Consider the following 21,681-nt stretch of genomic DNA (forward strand, 5'->3'; position numbering starts at 1 on the left):
AAAACAAAAAATAAAAATTCATGCTGAACAATGTCACAATTACACCCCCCCAAAGACAGGGTATCTTTCTCTACTTACCCCCACTCAACAACATGAGACTCATAGTCCCAGTATTCCCGAGGTCTCTGTGTGTTTACATCAGGGTAAACCCGAGAGCGGCTTGGAACAGGAACAGACATATTCTAACACAAGCTCTGATAAATCTCCTGGAACAGGACAAACAATATAAAACAGATATTTAAAATTATGGCTGAAATATATATTTCAGCACATTTCAGGACTGCATCAAAAGCTTATTTTCATTACTGAATAATTTATGCAATCCAATTAAACACATAATTGATTAAATGTCAGAGATAAAAAAAAATCCAAACAACTACCAAAAGCCCAAAATGAACTTTTCAGATGTATTATTTTGACCAAAATCAAAATATATTAAATTTAAACCTCTACACAAAGACATGCAACAAATGCTTAAATTTCAGACATTAGAAGGAGAGCTTACTTTCGACAGTTAATAACCGTTTCATAGCCTAGTCTAATGTAGCTTACATGATGCAAGAACTTCATACATAGAAAACTAGGACGGTGGTATTACTAAACAGAATTACATACATTAATTAAAAGACAGAAAACTAGGAAGGTGATATTACTAAACAGAATTACATACATTAATTAAAAGACAATACCTGGGAGGTTCCCTCCAGGATTATGGTGTTGTATGAATTGGTTGTAGGAACAGCTGAGATGTCTCTATGGTAAGAAAGCTACATGGAGATAGAGAAACAAACAAAACAAGTAAATTATTAATTACAGAAGTCCAACAGTTTTCCCTTGAGAAATTTACAGTCATAACTTGCAATGTTTCTAGTTTCTGCTACAGAAAAGATACAACAACTAATAATAATTCCATTACTTTATCTGCTATCACTTAACCATTTCCTTTAAAACAAAACTAAATAAATAAATAAAATAAAGAAGGGGAAAAAGTCCATTTGCAAGCATGCCTTCAAACTGTCGAAAACCCCAAATATTAAAATTAAAATAATGTAAATCTGAGGAAATCACCTTACCAGGATGCAAAAAAAGAGCTTTGCTCAGAAGCTTAGATGCACTCGTCAAATACATGTTACTAAAGGCAATAAAGGCCTTTCAATTATATCTGAGCTGTTCCTTTGTTTAAGTAGAATGACTGTACAACATACATGATCACTAAGTTTTCTGAGTGCAACACAGGGTCACAATTATACATACAGCTTCAAAAATATACTCAGAGCATTAATCGAGTGCTGCAATTTTGAAATAACATTTGTTTCATATCATGGAACAAGAATGTCCGTCTTCTGTCAATGAAGAACAAAGTTCACTAATGCACTCATTAATGCATCCATTTTTGCAGAAAACAAAAAAATGTTTAAATATATAGAATACAGCACAAGACTTGCAAGTTCTACAACAAGGCACATTTTCAATGTACTGTCTGCCTTTTAGAAAAACAAACAGAATACACACACACACACAAACTTTCAGTGGTTAGCCTGTCAGCAAACAACAGGTGGAATTGGGGCACAGAGACCCCCCCATTTCTATGCAGCTGCTTGTTTTTTTGCCTCCACCATTTCTAGCAAATGAGAATGGACTGTATGTGGCTGCATAGAGAAAAAGCACGGTACACAGCATATTTTTTCAGCGCATATTTTGTTCAATTGCTTGAGCTCTTTCAAGATGAAAATCTCTGAACTTTACAGAAAAATGCTGCTGTCGTCACTACGTTGCCTTTTCAGACATCCAATCAGATGGGCAAAACTTGTCACCCTGACAACCAAGAAAATAGAAGCAGCAGCTTGTTTTTGCTGTCTCCATCGACTGTCATCTGACACATCACACAAAATCAATCACACCAGAGACAAGAAGCCCATCTAAGGGAGACGAGACAGAAATGTCACTGATGAGGGCAAGTGATTATCACCGTACACAATGCACAGTGCATCTAGAAAGGATTCACAGCACTTCAGTTTTTCCACACTTTGTGAGGTTACAGCCATATTCCAAAATAGATTAAATTCATCACCCCCCTCAAAATTCTACACACAATAACCCATAATGGCAATGTGAAATAGTTTTGGTTAGCATTTTTTTTTTTTAGGTTTTCTTGCAAATTTATGAAATTAAAAATAAAACAAACAAGATGTTGATGTTCTACAGCTTAACTGCAGCCCACCTAGGGTCATTTCAGTTGATTGGACATGATTTGGGAAGGCAAACACCTGTCTACATATAAGGTCCCACAGCTGACAGTGCATGTCAGAGCACAAACCAAGCATGAAGTCAAAGGAATTGACTGTGGACATCCGAGACAGGAATGTGTTAAGGCACAAATCTCAGGAAGGGTACAGAAACATTTCTGCTGCTTTGAAGGTCCCAACGAGCACAGTGACCTCATCATCTGTAAATGGAAGAAGCTCAGATTCACCAGGACTCTTGCTAGAGCTGGCCACCTGTCTAAACTGAACAATTGGGGGAGAAGGGCCTTAGACAGGGAGGTGACCAAGAACCCAATGGTCACTCTGCCAGAGCTTCAGCATTCCTCTGTGGAGAGAGAACCTTCCAGAAGGACAACCATATCTGCAGCAATCCACTAATCAAGCCTGTATGATAGAGTGACCAGATGGAAGCCACTCCTTAGTAAAAGGCACATGGCAGCCCTCCTGGAGATTGCCAAAAAGGTACCTGAAGTACTCTCAGACCATGAGAAACAAAATTCTCTGGTCTGAGGAGTCAAAAATTGAACTCTTTGGCCTGAATGACAGGTGACAGTGGCAGGAACTGGGAGACAGGATTGAGGGAAAGATGAATGCAGCAATGTACAGACACATCCTGGATGAAAACCTGCTTGAGAGCGGACTTGACCTCAGACAGGGGCAATGGTTCATCTTTTAGCAGGACAATGACCCTAAGCACACAGCCAAGATATCAAAGGAGTGGCTTCAGGACAACTCTGTGAATGTCCTTGAGTGGCCCAGCCAGAACCCAGACGTGAATCTGATTGAACACCTCTGGAGAGATCTGAAAATGGATGTGTACTGCCGCTCCCCATCCAACCTGATGGAGCTTGAGAGGTGCTGCAAAACTGCCCAAATATAGGTGCACCAAGCTTGTGGCATCATATTCAAGAAGACTTGAGGCTGTAATTGCTGCCAGTGGTGCATCAACAAAGTATTGAGCAAAGGGTGTGAATACTTAGGTACATGCGATTTCTTGTTTTTATTAAATTTCCAATTTTTTGTCATAGAAATGAATCCCTCTCAGTGGTTTTTTTTAATGATAACACTGGGATGAAGCACTCCTCAGCACTCTGTCAAGGCTTTTCTTCCAGAAAAGAATGAGCAAGCATGCGTGAGCACACGCAACCTCACACACTTAACTTCCTCATTCTCTGTCAGGTTAATTCTTTCATATGTTGTTGGAACAGGCAGCATGGTGGCTTAGTGGTTAGCACTAAGCCTCACAGCAAGGAGGTTGTGGGACTGATTCCCACCTGTAGCCTTTGGAGTTTGCATGTTCTCCCTGTGTTTGCATGGGTTCCCTCCGGGTGCTCTGGCTTCCTCCCACAGCCAAAGACATGCAGGTTAGGTGGACTGGAAACTTTAAATTGTCCGTAGGTGTGCATGCGCGTATGACTGTGTTTGTTTGCCTAAAAGTAGCCCTGTGGTAGACTACTTCCTGTCCACCGTGTACCCTGCCTGACACCCGATGACTGCTGGGATATGCTTCAGGACCAGGTTAGCGGCTGAAGGTGAGTGAGTGAGTTGTTGGACCTGCATCAATATCATCTACAGACAGAATCAGATGATCAATTCAAATATCTGAATGGATCACAACCAAGCGAACTTGGTTCAAATATTATCACTTTCATTTTGTTTTTGTCTGTAGCAGCATAACATTAATGATACAATAAAATTTGCAAGGAAAAAAAAAACATTGATTGTTACAGTCCCCTACATGCAAATTTTCATGCACAGACGGGTGACAAATAAAAAGGGAAAACCAACATAAAGTGACTTGGTAAGGAATTGGGACATGCCACCAAAACAGAATCAATATGTCTTCACATTGATTCTACAAGACTGAGACTGTACTGGAGTGACAAAACACCATTCTTCAAAACATTATTCATCATTTTGATAATGTGGTAGACAGTGCAGACTGGGCATGTGGAGATTAATCGATATGAATCAGTATAGTGCGCGATGTGAGTGGATCGATTCATTCAGTGTGCATCGATTCAATTGACGGGTGAAATCATGTTGCATCAATTATATAAACTCTCAAGTTTGGAAATAAATCCATGGCTCAAGGTAGCTTTGAAAGTATGGTATGAAGTAGTCACAAGGTATAACATGACCGGTCCCTGTAAGCTGTTAAGATGGATTGCTTTTGACACAGATTTTATACCAAATAAAAGGGACAAGCAGTTTAAACAATGGGAATTGGGCCCACATATGTGGTGGGAAAAGGATACAAAATGCAAGAGTTTTGAGGAAATTAAGGAGCTCATTAGATATAGAAATTATTTTATTTATTTCAGCATACCAATCCAAACTAAATAGAAAAGTGATATCTAAGTTATACATAGGGTAAGAACATTTAAAAAACCAAGATACACAATATAAAGCTGAAATGGGAAGCAGAAGCCAATATTAATTTAACAGGGGAAGAATGGGATGAGATCAATCAACATGTATGGAAAACGTCATCATTAATGTGGAGAGAGCATGGATGGAAAAATATTGTACGATTCTTTAGAACTCCGGCACAGACAAAATATCTAGACACAAGTTGTTGGAGAAAATGTGGGGAAGAAATGGCACATCATGTACATGTCTTTTGGTCTTGTCCGGTAATACAAAGTTATTGGGTTGAATTAAAAAAATGTATACATAAAGTATTGAGGGCTGACCTTCCTTTTACTTTTGAGGTATTCTATTTGGGAAAACTTGAGGTAAATAATAAGAATTATCTCAACAATAAGATGTTCAGAATCATGCTTTTAGCAGGGAAAAAGGGGATCACCAAAATGTGGAGGAAGGAAGAGGCGCCGAAATTTGAAAATTGGATAGAGGTGATGCACAGTATATATTGTATGGAGAAATTGACATATTATTTGAGATTTGAGGAAGAAAATTTTGAGAAAATATGGAAGGGATGGTTAGCGGTTGTAAAGTCAATAAGATCTGATTTTATATAAATCTGTATTCCCCCATGTTGTTCAGCTACATGTTTTATTTTTATCTTGTTTTGTTTGTATTTGGAAAAAATTGATGTTATGTGTGGATGAATGGAATACACTATAAATTGTATGTACAATTGTCCTTAAAAACTAATAAAAAAAAAAAAAAAAAGAAATCATGTTGCATTGCTCACCCCTGCATGCATCAATTTTTTCCGAGGCACAGTGAATGCACCATGGACAGTGTGGGACACCAGAACGGCCGTTGTTTTTGAGGGTGTTTATAGGGAAAATGTTTATTTCTCTATATTGATTGCAGACTGCAATGGGTCTGCCTGAAGTTTGAAGCAAAGAAGCAATGCTACAACCCGCTGTTCGCTGGTTCTCTGCTTCGCTGGATTTCAGAAGCAGCAAGTCCGCAATTCTTCATTGACCCCTCTCAAAGCCATTTAAAGATGTCAATCATGAGTCACCTTTGGTTGGATTAAAGTCAATAACTGGGACTCTGGTTTTGTTGTGGTTAAGAAACGAGAATCGTCCTCCGTTCCACACTGGAGTTTTACGCGATGATTCTCTGACATGAGCACCAACCAGTGCGTAAACTGAAGTTGTCCATCAGGTAAAGGAAATAATAATAATAATGATGATATCCTCTGTTTAGTGGGACTAAGTGCGTGGCTCCAAAGAGCGTGCAGATGTCACTCTGAAATAACTTCAGAGCTAATCGCGTTTTAAATCAAATGACACCTTTTTCCAAACATTATAATACAAACAATAAACTATAACTTGGCTCGACAACAGCACTGGTCCGATGGCCCGGCGGCCTTTTTTACATGTTCCGGGCCACCACGGGCCAGTGAAGTTCATATTTCACTGGTCCGTATGGGCCAGTAAGAATTAAAATCGCTTTGGGCAGATTTATTAGTTTAATGCCGCGTTCACACCGGGCGCGATCAGATGCTACAAATTCGCGGGGGTCGCGTGGCAACGGACGCACCTCCTTCACCCGGTGTGTTGCTCTGCTTTTGCTGCGAAAATTCGCCCCGGTGCGTCATCAAATAGGAGGAGCTTCCATTCAGCTCGCCGGCTCCGGTTGTCAGTCAAGTTAACATGACAGACCTTGATCACACGGAGCGAGTTGTTGTGGAAAGCTGACAAACGTCATGAGACGTTCCCAATTCAGGCAGTATCGTTATTTGCTGCAGGAGCTGCGTCTGGATGACGGCTGCTTTCAGCGGTCCTTCTGCCTCTGCAGGACCCAACTTGAGGACCAACTGTCCCGTTCACGCGTGCACATGTAAACAATAAAAAAAAAGAAAAGAAAAAGAAACTCCGCTCCCGCTGCTGTGGGGCTGCTGCTCCTCCAAAAACTCTTGTCATAGTTGTGAAATAAAGGACAAAAGAGACATACGTCCTGCTCACAGGCTGCTACCAGAGACAGGACATGTTGCACCACTTCGGTGCAGACAAACTTCGTCTGCAGGCGCATCTTCTGATGTGGCGCAAATTTCGCTTCAACATTGACGCGTCATTTTCGCTTAAGCAAGATCGAGCGCAGTGAATATTATGAATTTCTTGAAACCTCCTGCCCCTGGGCAGAAACCAGGAAAGCAAAGGAAAGAACAGCTATCACCCTCAAAACAAGCACAGAAGAGGAAGGCTGCTGATGCTGAATATGAGAAGAAAAGGGTGAGGAAAACTTGGCAAACTTCCTGGAATAAAAGACGGCCATGGCTGGAGCGTGATGAGGAGAGTGAGGTTGTCTTCTGTGGAACTTGTAGGGCCATGCCAGAATATGCTAACAAGTATAAATATACCATGTCCTGGTAGACAATGTGGTATGATTTCATACGCCAGTTTAAAAGTCTAATCAGTATGCCCTTGTGGAAACCCCACTGTGACAACATTAGCAAGGGAACTTGGTTTATGAAATTTAACATATTAATTTTGTAAATGATCAAGAAATAAATTTATTTTTGTATTAATGTCTGAGTGTTGAAAAAATTCCTATCAGATACCTACCGACATTTTTTTCAAAGTTTACTCACTTTAAGGTTTTTTATCATGTAGTATAAGAATTTTGTGTTTGTTTTCAAGTGTTTTTACATTAAGGAAACCCAATTCTAATGTCTGAGTGTTGATTTAAAAAAATTCTTATCAGTTACCCCCCGGTTCGGCACAGGCGTGAAAGTATGGGCCAGTGATATTTTCATCCGGGCCAGTAACTTTCAGATTCTACTGGCCCTGTGGGCCAGTGCATAAATTGCCTTATTGTCAAGCCCTGTATAACTGACCAAAACCAGCTTTTGTCCCCAAAATGAGACGTCCTGCATTTTTTAATTAATTACATCCTGACATGCAGCGCAGCCGGCTGTAAGAGCTCAGCTTAGAGCCTATGGATTTACATTTGTGTCATTAATATCTGAAAGGAAATGCTTTTGACAAAAACTATAGCTTGTTTATTTCTATTTCTATCCAGAGATCAAGGATCCAGTGACCATGTACAGATTTTATTGATTTTTATTTATGTCGAGAGATCAATGATCCATTGACTAATTTCATATTTATTTACTTTAAGACTCAATAAAATGTTAACATAGAAAACCTGTAAAGCTTACTTTTAGTACACAGAAAATTCAAAAGAGGTATTGATAAGGGAATTGATAAAGAATCGGATTGATAAGCGGAATCTATAGATAAAATCTTATCAATACCCATCCCTAATCGTATCGCACCAAACTGCATCGTATAGCATTGTGAGGAATTGAACTGCCATAAAATACATATCCAATTGCATCGAATCGGGAACAGGGGTGAATAGTATCGCATCATATACCCCCCATCCACAATGACTGGTGACATTTGTTGCATTTATTCAGGTTTTTTGTTAATTTTGTCATCTGACAGCAAATCTTTCCTGCAGAGAAACTACAAAGACAAAACTCCACATCCTCCTCTAAAAATTTTGTAATCAATTAAATGACTATGAGTATTTAAAACAAAATGTGTTAATTCACACATGGGCCTGCAGATTATCTTCTTGAGTACCAATCAATCAACATTCCCCCATTCATCTAAGTAATTATGCACATAATAGTAACTGACATACTGCAAGACTAGGGTTGGGTATCGAGAACTGGTTCTTTTCGAGTATCGTTAAGAAATGACTCGATCCACCGATATCAATAGCCTTTTTGCTTAACGATTCCCTTATTGGTTCTTCAGAGCATCCGTTGCTTTGAGTGCGTTTGTCGGGAAAATGATCATTCCTCTACGTTGATAGCAGACCCTGCAGCGGCTCTGTAATCAATTGTTTTTGCAGCGCGACTCCAGTTTGAAGCGTGAATCAATAAAGCAATGCTTCGATCCACTGGCTCGTTGGCTCTTTGATTCGCTCATGACAGCTGTAAGTCCGCTTCTTAACCCCTCTCAAAGCCATTAAAATATCATGAGTCACTTTTGTGTGTATTAAAGTCACTAACTGGGAGTCTTGTTTTGTTGCAGTCAAGAAACGAGAATCGTCCTCCGCTCCGTTGGCACAGCTCCAAACACTGCGCGTCCGGTCGCAATTAATAACTTCAGAACGAATTGCCGCTTTAAATAAAATGACACCTCTTACAAAAGTTGTAATACAGACAAGAAACTACAATCGACTAAAACATTTTTTCCTCGCAAAATGAGACGTCCTGCATTCATGCACCACAGCAATAGCTCAGCTCAGATGTATGGAAAGACATTCATGCCAATAACGTCTGAAAGGAAATGCTTTTGACAAAAACTACAGATTTTATTTATGTTTATGTCCAGAGATCAAGGATCCACCATGTAGAGTTTAATATGTCCAGAGTTTAACCCCTTAACGCCCATCGTCGCATATATGCTACAATCTCTGACTCAAATATGCAACTTACCAAACTGACCTGTAAGCCTGTTGTCGCAAATTTGCAACATACCATCATTATTATTATAACATTATAACATAAAGTCATTACCAGAATACCCAATATTAATCAATCAATCAATCAATTTTTTTTTATATAGCGCCAAATCACAACAAACAGTTGCCCCAAGGCGCTTTATATTGTAAGGCAAGGCCATACAATAATGATGTAAAACCCCAACGGTCAAAACGACCCCCTGTGAGCAAGCACTTGGCTACAGTGGGAAGGAAAAACTCCCTTTTAACAGGAAGAAACCTCCAGCAGAACCAGGCTCAGGGAGGGGCAGTCTTCTGCTGGGACTGGTTGGGGCTGAGGGAGAGAACCAGGAAAAAGACATGCTGTGGAGGGGAGCAGAGATCGATCACTAATGATTAAATGCAGAGTGGTGCATACAGAGCAAAAAGAGAAAGAAACAGTGCATCATGGGAACCCCCCAGCAGTCTACGTCTATAGCAGCATAACTAAGGGATGGTTCAGGGTCACCTGATCCAGCCCTAACTATAAGCTTTAGCAAAAAGGAAAGTTTTAAGCCTAATCTTAAAAGTAGAGAGGGTGTCTGTCTCCCTGATCTGAATTGGGAGCTGGTTCCACAGGAGAGGAGCCTGAAAGCTGAAGGCTCTGCCTCCCATTCTACTCTTACAAACCCTAGGAACTACAAGTAAGCCTGCAGTCTGAGAGCGAAGCGCTCTATTGGGGTGATATGGTACTACGAGGTCCCTAAGATAAGATGGGACCTGATTATTCAAAACCTTATAAGTAAGAAGAAGAATTTTAAATTCTATTCTAGAATTAACAGGAAGCCAATGAAGAGAGGCCAATATGGGTGAGATATGCTCTCTCCTTCTAGTCCCCGTCAGCACTCTAGCTGCAGCATTTTGAATTAACTGAAGGCTTTTTAGGGAACTTTTAGGACAACCTGATAATAATGAATTACAATAGTCCAGCCTAGAGGAAATAAATGCATGAATTAGTTTTTCAGCATCACTCTGAGACAAGACCTTTCTGATTTTAGAGATATTGCGTAAATGCAAAAAAGCAGTCCTACATATTTGTTTAATATGCGCTTTGAATGACATATCCTGATCAAAAATGACTCCAAGATTTCTCACAGTATTACTAGAGGTCAGGGTAATGCCATCCAGAGTAAGGATCTGGTTAGACACCATGTTTCTAAGATTTGTGGGGCCAAGAACAATAACTTCAGTTTTATCTGAGTTTAAAAGCAGGAAATTAGAGGTCATCCATGTCTTTATGTCTGTAAGACAATCCTGCAGTTTAGCTAATTGGTGTGTGTCCTCTGGCTTCATGGATAGATAAAGCTGGGTATCATCTGCGTAACAATGAAAATTTAAGCAATACCGTCTAATAATACTGCCTAAGGGAAGCATATATAAAGTGAATAAAATTGGTCCTAGCACAGAACCTTGTGGAACTCCATAATTAACTTTAGTCTGTGAAGAAGATTCCCCATTTACATGAACAAATTGTAATCTATTAGACAAATATGATTCAAACCACCGCAGCGCAGTGCCTTTAATACCTATGGCATGCTCTAATCTCTGTAATAAAATTTTATGGTCAACAGTATCAAAAGCAGCACTGAGGTCTAACAGAACAAGCACAGAGATGAGTCCACTGTCCGAGGCCATAAGAAGATCATTTGTAACCTTCACTAATGCTGTTTCTGTACTATGATGAATTCTAAAACCTGACTGAAACTCTTCAAATAGACCATTCCTCTGCAGATGATCAGTTAGCTGTTTTACAACTACCCTTTCAAGAATTTTTGAGAGAAAAGGAAGGTTGGAGATTGGCCTATAATTAGCTAAGATAGCTGGGTCAAGTGATGGCTTTTTAAGTAATGGTTTAATTACTGCCACCTTAAAAGCCTGTGGTACATAGCCAACTAACAAAGATAGATTGATCATATTTAAGATCGAAGCATTAAATAATGGTAGGGCTTCCTTGAGCAGCCTGGCAGGAATGGGGTCTAATAAACATGTTGATGGTTTGGATGAAGTAACTAATGAAAATAACTCAGACAGAACAATCGGAGAGAAAGAGTCTAACCAAATACCGGCATCACTGAAAGCAGCCAAAGATAACGATACGTCTTTGGGATGGTTATGAGTAATTTTTTCTCTAATAGTTAAAATTTTGTTAGCAAAGAAAGTCATGAACTCATTACTAGTTAAAGATAATGGAATACTCAGCTCAATAGAGCTCTGACTCTTTGTCAGCCTGGCTACAGTGCTGAAAAGAAACCTGGGGTTGTTCTTATTTTCTTCAATTAGTGATGAGTAGAAAGATGTCCTAGCTTTACGGAGGGCTTTTTTATAGAGCAACAGACTCTTTTTCCAGGCTAAGTGAAGATCTTCTAAATTAGTGAGACGCCATTTCCTCTCCAACTTACGGGTTATCTGCTTTAAGCTACGAGTTTGAGAGTTATACCATGGAGTCAGACACTTCTGATTTAAAGCTCTCTTTTTCAGAGGAGCTACAGCATCCAAAGTTGTCTTCAATGAGGATGTAAAACTATTGACGAGATACTCTATCTCCCTTACAGAGTTTAGGTAGCTACTCTGCACTGTGTTGTTATATGGCATTAGAGAACATAAAGAAGGAATCATATCCTTAAACCTAGTTACAGCGCTTTCTGAAAGACTTCTAGTGTAATGAACTTATTCCCTACTGCTGGGTAGTCCATCAGAGTAAATGTAAATGTTATTAAAAAATGATCAGACAGAAGGGAGTTTTCAGGGAATACTGTTAAGTCTTCTATTTCCATACCATAAGTCAGAACAAGATCTAAGATATGATTAAAGTGGTGGGTGGACTCATTTACTTTTTGAGCAAAGCCAATAGAGTCTAATAATAGATTAAATGCAGTGTTGAGGCTGTCATTCTCAGCATCTGTGTGGATGTTAAAATCGCCCACTATAATTATCTTATCTGAGCTAAGCACTAAGTCAGACAAAAGGTCTGAAAATTCACAGAGAAACTCACAGTAACGACCAGGTGGACGATAGATAATAACAAATAAAACTGGTTTTTGGGACTTCCAATTTGGATGGACAAGACTAAGAGACAAGCTTTCAAATGAATTAAAGCTCTGTCTGGGTTTTTGATTAATTAATAAGCTGGAATGGAAGATTGCTGCTAATCCACCGCCCCGGCCCGTGCTACGAGCATTCTGACAGTTAGTGTGACTCGGGGGTGTTGACTCATTTAAACTAACATATTCATCCTGCTGTAACCAGGTTTCTGTTAGGCAGAATAAATCAATATGTTGATCAATTATTATATCATTTACCAACAGGGACTTAGAAGAGAGAGACCTAATGTTTAATAGACCACATTTAACTGTTTTAGTCTGTGGTGCAGTAGAAGGTGCTATATTATTTTTTCTTTTTGAATTTTTATGCTTAAATAGATTTTTGCTGGTTATTGGTAGTCTGGGAGCAGGCACCGTCTCTACGGGGATGGGGTAATGAGGGGATGGCAGGGGGAGAGAAGCTGCAGAGAGGTGTGTAAGACTACAACTCTGCTTCCTGGTCCCAACCCTGGATAGTCACGGTTTGGAGGATTTACGAAAATTAGCCAGATTTCTAGAAATGAGAGCTGCTCCATCCAAAGTGGGATGGATGCCGTCTCTCCTAACAAGACCAGGTTTTCCCCAGAAGCTTTGCCAATTATCTATGAAGCCCACCTCATTTTTTGGACACCACTCAGACAGCCAGCAATTCAAGGAGAACATGCGGCTAAACATGTCACTCCCGGTCTGATTGGGGAGGGGCCCAGAGAAAACTACAGAGTCCGACATTGTTTTTGCAAAGTTACACACCGATTTAATGTTAATTTTAGTGACCTCCGATTGGCGTAACCGGGTGTCATTACTGCCGACGTGAATTACAATCTTACCAAATTTACGCTTAGCCTTAGCCAGCAGTTTCAAATTTCCTTCAATGTCGCCTGCTCTGGCCCCCGGAAGACAATTGACTATGGTTGCTGGTGTCGCTAACTTCACATTTCTCAAAACAGAGTCGCCAATAACCAGAGTTTGATCCTCGGCGGGTGTGTCGTCGAGTGGGGAAAAACGGTTAGAAATGTGAACGGGTTGGCGGTGTACACGGGGCTTCTGTTTAGGGCTACGCTTCCTCCTCACAGTCACCTAGTCAGCCTGCTTTCCCGGCTGCTCGGGATCTGCCAGGGGGGAACTAACGGCGGCTAAGCTACCTTGGTCCGCACCGACTACAGGGGCCTGGCTAGCTGTAGAATTTTCCACGGTGCGGAGCCGAGTCTCCAATTCGCCCAGCCTGGCCTCCAAAGCTACGAATAAGCTACACTTATTACAAGTACCATTACTGCTAAAGGAGGCCGAGGAATAACTAAACATTTCACACCCAGAGCAGAAAAGTGCGGGAGAGACAGGAGAAGCCGCCATGCTAAATCGGCTAAGAGCTAGTAGCTACGCTAAGCTAGCGGATTCCTAAAAACACGCAAAGTGAATAATGTGTAAATAATTTAGAGGTGATTCAGCAGAATGAGTGCTTTAGTTAAGGCACGTAAAGATTACACTGGGAAACAAATCGTAATCTAGATAACTAGATCAATCTAACTGCGCAGATTAAACAGCTAACAGATACAGAAAAACACCGCTGTGCTCCAGAACAGGAAGTGATACAATACCGCAGTGAGCGGTATTGTATCACTAGATATTACTATCTAGTTTTTGTGCAAAAGTGAAATTAAGAATCTCAACATTATTTACCATCTACTTAAAGGCAATAACACACACAAAACATTTTTTTATATACAGCTATATAAATTCGGGCGTTAAGGGGTTAAGGATCTAGTAACCAATTTCATATTTATTTAATTTAAGACTCAATAAAATGTTGCTTATGAAGCGCCAATTCACAACAAAAGCCACCTCAAGGTGCCTCACACAGAACATTTCAACATAAAAAATTAAATAAATAAATAAAAATAAAAAAAATCAAATACATAATTAATAACAGAAGTAAAAGAATAAAACAGATAAAAATAAAAACTATTTATAACAAAGAGAATAAAAATAGGCTTTAAGTCTTGACTTAAAAATGTCCACGGACTCCGACTGCCTCACGGTCACAGGAAGACCGTTACACAAGGCGGGTGCACGATAAGAAAAAGCCCTTTGACCCGCTGACATAGAAAACCTGTAAAGCCTACTTTTAGTACACAAAAAATTCACAAGAGGTATCGATAAGGGAATCGATAAGGAATTGGATCAATAAGTGGAATCGATAATGGTATCGATAGATAAAATCTTAACGATACCATCCCTTTGTGAGACAATGTATTACTCAATACTTAAAGACACTTTTCACAATTCCACCCCGAAAGTTGGGAAGAGTAAACCCAAATGGACTTGCATTCGAAGCCACAGTCCATAGCTCTACGACTGTGAGAATGTTTCGGGTTTAAGCCGAAAAGAGAGGAGAGCCCATTAGTGTGAAAGAGCATGTTTGCCGACTCTTAAATTTGTCATTTTTGTTCAAGTCTGAGATATGATTTTATTCAGTTTTGGATATTTTAATATTTTCCCCCCATATCTCAATATCACTGTCTAACTGACAATACAAAATGTTGTCCAACAAAAACAGAAACTGTAACAGGCCTATTCCCCAGCCCCAATGGGAACAAGAGCTGATTTTTCAGACTAACCCTGCCTTCACATGCCATCATAACTATATTAAATACCCATACCTAATGTGCAAAATGCACATGAATGCCTTGTCTTGTCATGACTTTGACTGGGGAATTGGGAGATAATTTTGATACACGAGTTCCCGAGTTTAAATGACTTTTGACATTTCAACATGGCACTCTGCAGTTAGCGCGTTTGATTGGCTTACACAGATGTAAGATAGGCTGATTCCTGCCTCCTTCTTTGCTACTGTGCTCATTTTTATACATATTTATTTTCGCCACAGAAAACTATATTCATAAATCGTTTTGAGCTGAAGTGTTCAGTGTTTTTTTTTTTCACTGATAAGGAAAATTTAAGCAGAATAGCAAAAAAGTGTGCCTGAATCCTTTTCCGAGAGGAGGTGGGCACCAGCCAGATGCTGGATTTGTCTTGATGGGTAAATAATTGTTTTATTAACCCTTCAGCCTCTGTTTGCTGTGGATTGTGTAAAAAAAATTAAGTTGTTCTCTGTACACTTAACACCTACATATTAAAAGGAGGTGGGCACCGGCCAGATGCCAGATTTGTCACGAATGGTAAATAATTCTTTTAGTAACCCTCCAGCCTCCGTTAGCTGTTGATTGTGTAAAAAAATTTAAAGTTTTTCTCTGTACACTTAACATCTTCATATTAAAAGCGAAGTGGCCTTTGTGTACGCGTATGTGTGTGTTTAACTTCGAGCATGGAGAAACTGGGGAGAGCTGACATTTGCCGTTTGGCATGCCTACGTATTTTTTGTCAAGGATGAACACTGCGAAAACCGAAAGTTGATGGGACTAATACTTTTGGAGAAAATAAGGATATTATGTAACAACAGTAAATAGTGGATGTTGATATCACCATTATTCAGTCCCTGGTAACCAGACAAGCTCTGAACAAAGAAAATATCTCAGCCTTGCCAGTTGTAAAACATGACATCGAACTTAATGTGACAAATAATAAATACAATTATTCACAAAATTCTCATTTTAATTTCCTGTACTTTCAGTTAAAATCATTATCGAAACTTTGCATCATTTATTACCATCTTTGAAAAATGTCAGCTACCTATTTAATAAACACTACCCAATCTAGAACCCGTGGCTCCCCATGAGCAACACGCTAGTGTTATTATAAAGAGGGTAAATTCACAAGTCAAGAACATATTTTTACCAAAGTAGCAGGTAATGATGAATCATGTGTCCGGAATTTTTCATTTTGTTCCAACAACAAAAGCACTTGACGATTATGCACTCATAGTTTTGAATTCACGAACGGGAAGCGCCATCTTCCCGGACAGCACGTGAAGGCAGGGTAACTGATTGTTTGATTAACTGCTGTAGCTTCAACAGCAAGCAAAACAGACTAAAATTATGCATTTGTTTCATATGTAAATGTTTTTAATATGCAAACACCAAAACATAGTAGTAGCACAATCTGATGGTATAAAACTGTCAGTCTCTGGCACAGAAATATCTCAGAGAGTGGCTATATGCCCAACCGTTGGGTCAATAAAGTAAATACGTGAGCATATATGCCCAACCACAACCGACCAATGAGCGTGCGTGTAAGCTCACTTCTGGTTTCAACGCAGGAGGGGAAAAAGGCGGATATTTTCTTGCTGGCTGCGGGAGGGTTCGCAGCCCGAGGAGGAGCTGTGATCTAAAGCGGTTCTGTTTGGCTCATCACACCCAGAGAATTGTCAAACTAACACCATCTTACAGCCAACAAGCAGCATTTTGTTCAAAAACTGTTTCGTCATTGTTAACAGGCTTCCGTTCAAAATGCTTATTAAGTTTGTGTGTTTTCATCCATTGCAGTGTTTTCGCAGTAATTAAAGACGACGCCATTAAATGTGTCAAACATATGCCGCAACAGAGCCTTAAAAAGTGGTGAAAAAAACGTAGTTTAGATGCACAAAACATATCAAATACACGATCACGGTTGGGCGAATAAGACATTATATTTAACTGCCCAACGGTTGTGAATGTAACATTCAATGTATGACATATCTGCCAAACGGTTTGGCGAATAAGATAAGACATTATATTTATTTGCCCAACAGTTGGCCGTATAGCCTTGGCCTATCTCTTAACTCCAAGTATGTGTGAATAGTTGTATGTGCAAAGGAGACACCTGTATGTTAAACGGGGCATCCAAACAGTCTAATCAGGAGGTACAGGGTTCAGTACAGTCATCACTGGGGTCTATAGCAGAATCTGTATCTCCTGTTAAAAAGGAAAAGATGTGATTAAAAATCAATGCAAATGAAAGCATAAAGTCTTACCTCACATAACACAACCAACAAGGCCAACAATATTGTATTAATTAAATACGTGAAAGGTGGATTCAACATGTGATCGCTGGGGGTCTTAGAGCCACTTTAAGGTAAACGTAAAAGTACGTACAAACCGTCCGAGGCCCGCACAAAGTGTACAGAAGCTAATACTTAGCTAGCAGACACACTGGCCAGCTAGCTAGTTAGCATTAGCTCGTCAACAGCAGAGCGAAAAGCCGGGTGAAAAGTCAGACAGAAATTACCAACTAGCTTCACACCACGTTCTAACCGTTGTGACAGAAACTAAAACCCGCTTACGACGCGATGTCAACTTAGTTCTGACTTTATTAATGTACAGCCTGCGTAAATGAGGAGTTTTAAAAAATACATTTCCCAAAGTAAAAAAAAAAAAAAGTGCTAAGATAGCAAGCTAGCAGGCTAGGGGAGTGAATTGCCTACCGAATGACAGACAACGCCTCGGAAAATCATCTTCCAAGCGCTGTATTCGAACAACAGTACAGCAAGCAAGTAGTGTTACTTATTCTGTGCTTGTTCTCGTGTGTAAGATACTCAAAGGGAGCTACGGACCTACGTCGATTTGTGGTGAAATAGCACGATTACCTCTCAGCGCTGTTGGGACGTCAATATGGCGACGTTTCAGATGAAGAGCTTAATACGAACAGCCTCTCCTACAGAGGGCGCTGTTGTTTCTCGATTTCATAAAAGAGGCTGTAGTTCTCCGTCAACAGGTCTGGTTGAAAATGAATACACAAAAAATGAATACATAGTTTGGTATAAAATTCAAACTTTATTACAAATGCTTGGTTTTGCTTTTGTTGCCAAGCAGCAACCTGGCTCAAAAAGTTGTTTTTGCCTCTATAGCCAGTTTCCTTATTCAGCACATGTGTATAGGTGGTGAATTTTTTTTTAATAATTCACAAGTTTAAGCTATGGTATGCCTTAAAGATATGAATATTTAGGGGAATGTTCACTTTGACTGACAGCTGTGTGCTGGAGTCAGGGACACAGGAGTCAGACAATGGCTGCGAACTGTTGGACTCTATCCAGGTGCGTCGATTGTTCTTTCAGAGCATTTTATTACAAATATCTGAGATAATATGGCTTGTCATGGTGGCTTAGTGGTTAACAGTTACCTCACGGCAAGAAGGTCATGGGATCACTTCCTGCCTGTTTCTTTTTATGTAGAGTTTGCATGTTCTCCCATGTTGGTGTTGGTTCCCTTCCAAAGACATACAGGTTAGGTGAACTGGTGACTTTAAATTGATCGTAGGTATGAATGAGTTTTACTGTCTATATGTGGCCCTGTGATAGACTGGTGTCCTGTCCAGGGTGTACCCCACCTCTCGCCCTGTAACTGCTGGAATAGGCTCCAGGCCCCCATTGACCCTTAATCAGAGTAAGCGGGTATAGAACATGAATGAATGAATGTGGTGCAGCTAATTGTATTAACTAACCATCAAAGACGTTGGTGCTGCAGTGTTGTGGGCTGCCTGTTGTGTGCTGTCTGTCTGTTTCCCTCCACGTGGCACGTTAAGCAGAGCTGAGAACCCTGAACCACACCTGCAGCTCATCTGCACCTCATCATCAGCTGTGTATTTAAACCCTGGTCTTTCAGCTCATCATTGCCAGAAACTCAGCATTCTTCACAAGGTAAACCTGGCCTCTCTATTTTCTGCACTAGAGCCTGCTATTTTTGGTGTTTCCACACACCTTCCTGTTTGAGCTTACATACTCAGCTCCTGTATTTTTTCCTGATTGCTTCCACGCCAGTTTTGGATGATCAGCTGTCACCTGCAGCCTGCCTCCGGAGCTTCCACGCTCTGCATCAGTCAGCTAAGTAAGTGTGCTGCTCATATTTGCTCCTGTGAGTCTCAACTCACAGAGCACAGCCTGGAAGTATCTTCTATGTAATCTGACTTTGAACATTCCAGAACTGAACTGTCAGTGAATCTGGCCTTGAACGTACCTGAACAAAGCTGAAGTGAATCATTCTGAACTTGACTAATCCTGAATTGAACTGTCAGCGTGCATTCCACTCACCTCTGTTTCCTCATCTCCTCAGAACACTCCTCCTCCTCTGGCTCTGTGAGCGGCCACCTGGCACCGGTTCCTGTTCTGGGTCCCTACCCACACCATATCCTCCTTTCTGTTCCAGTCTGCGCTGCAGCTTCCTACTTCCACCGCCTGGAGCGGGCCGTGTCTCCACTCTCCAGACCTCCTGGCTCATTATTTTCTGTTGTTTCTATTTAGCAAGTATCGATAGTTTTGTGACGTTATCTCAATTACCTGTACCTTGAGGCTTAGAACCTTCCCAGTGAAAGGTCGTGAAGTAACACGACATAACTTCAAATTAGGGGCTATGCAGCTCAAATAACAGATGACCTAAATGCAGCACTTGCAAAGCTGATTGAGGAGTGTCTGGGTTTGCAACTGTCCTGGATAAAGACTGTAATCTGGGTTCTCAATGCCTTCCTGAACGTGTATCTTGTGAAAGGTGGGTTTTTTCTAAACCAGGAAGAAATGCCAATTCTTTAAAAAAATGTTATTCCTAACGTACAGCCTTCCCTCTATGATTGATTCTATCGTAAATATAGAACATTGATGCCAGCCTGCACTGTAAACATTTTGACCAAGATTTACTAAAAAAAAAAAATTGTGGCAACAAAGTGACAAATAATATAAGTGAATAGGTTTGAATTTCTACAATTTTGGTTAAGCACTGAAAACATTAACTAAACTTAACAAAAAGAAATAAGTATGTTAATAAAAGCAACAGTCAAAATGTGTTGGATTTAGTAATAACACGCCAAGTGTTATATTTCCAAAATATTTAGTCAATCCTAGTCAGTTTCACAAGGAAAGGTGATTCATATTTCCTAAGTATCTAAGCAAAAATAATTTAGACTTACTAAATATCTGAGGCAAACTGACTTGTATTTACTGATAATCTATAGGTGAAATTGACTTGTATTTATTAATTATATGGGTGAAACTGACTTACATTTACTACATAAAAAAGAAGAACTTTGGGACACAGTTTTTGGAAGGTGAGGGGGATGAAGGAGCGACCACAAACTGCCACACACTGGCAGTGCTCACATTGGCGGCTCGGAGTTTGGTAGGTGGAAAAGAAGCAGCACGATGCCACCTAAAACCAGCTCACGTCTTATGTCTCACGTCTTACAAATGGAGCCAAGTCTGTTTGAGTTTGTTTTTTTTACAGAGGCATGTGGTTGCACATTGCACTCAAGTATCCGAGAAACAAACTGCGAAAACTGCTTTGCTGAATAGCTCGGAGCGGGACGACTGTCGTAATGGGGACAAGGTTTCAGTGAGGATTTGAAGAAAAGTCTTCTGGCTCGAGTCTCGGCTGTGGATTTGACAGCTCTTCGTCTCTTTAAGTCGCTCCTCTCTCTCACACACACACACCACCTCTTTCACTCCCTCTCTTTTGTGGAAGGTGGTGTGAAAATTGTCGTATGTACATAATGTTCTTTTGTCAACTGAGGAATTTTTCCATACTTTGAAAGAGTCAGTTTGGTGATATTTTCTATTCTGTTAAGGTCGGTGTCATTGATCTGTTTGGCTGAAGATAATGTCAGTGCAGTACAGTTTGGTGTACTATGTGTGTAATTGGTGTCAAATGGTGACATGTTCCTTGCTCAAGATCTTGAGTGTTGTATTTGATACTGTTCTTTTCCAAAGTATAAATGAGGCCTATTATAGCTGTAAATGGTTAACTTTCTCTGAGAAAGTGCTGATTTTGAGAAGGACATTAAATGATTATTGTGGAATTGTAATTTTCCGACTATTCATTTGAATGCCTGTACTGGACTAGGCAGGGAAATCTATTGGCAGGCCAGCCCCACCAAGATTTTTTTCACCAGGTGCCACTGACTGAGGGAACATCAGCTACAACATTTTGGTCATGTGATGTGTTTCTCTGAGCATAATCCAGCGCACGTGCTGAGGACCCCAGCATATGGAAAAAGATGGCTACGTTCAAGAGGTGTAGTTGGACCCATTGTCAAGTTGCATGATGTGGTGGATGCGATGATCTGCGGCACCAGCACATATTTGTTTACTTGTGATTGTAGGAACAATATTTTAATTAATATGTACTCCATTTGTTGATATGCACTTAATATTATCTTCATATTTAATTTTTCCAATTTTCTACCTTTGCAGATAATGCATGCAAACATATCACTTAGCAATGAAAAAAGGGAACATGACTTAAATATGTGCATAAGTTGCACATGATCAGAATGTGTTCAAATAACATTTTCTTATGTATATATCAATATGAAACATAAGAAAATGATGTTATTTGGACACATTCTGATTGTGTGCAACTTCTGCACATATTTAAGTCATGTTCCCTTTTTTACGTAAGTTATGTTTGTGTGTAAACAATGTACATATTTAAATTATATAAATCCAACACTTTTATTCAGAGAGGTTTGGTGATCTGTGTTTGGTCCAATATTGAGTTGGA

The 21,681-nt window shown here is 40.0% G+C and overlaps 1 protein-coding gene across 3 annotated transcripts in view; it reads right to left on the bottom strand.

Moving 5' to 3' along the window:
* Positions 1 to 17,915, bottom strand: part of LOC117514543 (casein kinase II subunit alpha-like) — a 30,054-nt gene extending 12,139 nt beyond the window's left edge. Inside the window, exons 1-4 of one of the 3 annotated variants that reach the window (XM_034175053.1) lie at positions 17,784 to 17,915; positions 17,021 to 17,112; positions 690 to 767; positions 79 to 206 (exon numbers count right to left, since the gene is read on the bottom strand). In XM_034175053.1, the coding sequence (XP_034030944.1) occupies positions 79 to 179 (101 nt within the window). In that variant the 5' untranslated portion in view covers positions 180 to 206; positions 690 to 767; positions 17,021 to 17,112; positions 17,784 to 17,915. Of the gene's footprint in view, positions 1 to 78; positions 207 to 689; positions 768 to 17,020; positions 17,113 to 17,750 lie in introns of all 3 variants that reach the window. The other 2 variants (XM_034175054.1, XM_034175055.1) reach the window with 2 other exon arrangements.
* Between the last annotated feature and the right edge of the window lie 3,766 nt (positions 17,916 to 21,681).

The sequence above is a fragment of the Thalassophryne amazonica genome, chromosome 7 (assembly GCF_902500255.1).
Source record: "Thalassophryne amazonica chromosome 7, fThaAma1.1, whole genome shotgun sequence".
Classification (NCBI taxonomy): domain Eukaryota; kingdom Metazoa; phylum Chordata; class Actinopteri; order Batrachoidiformes; family Batrachoididae; genus Thalassophryne; species Thalassophryne amazonica.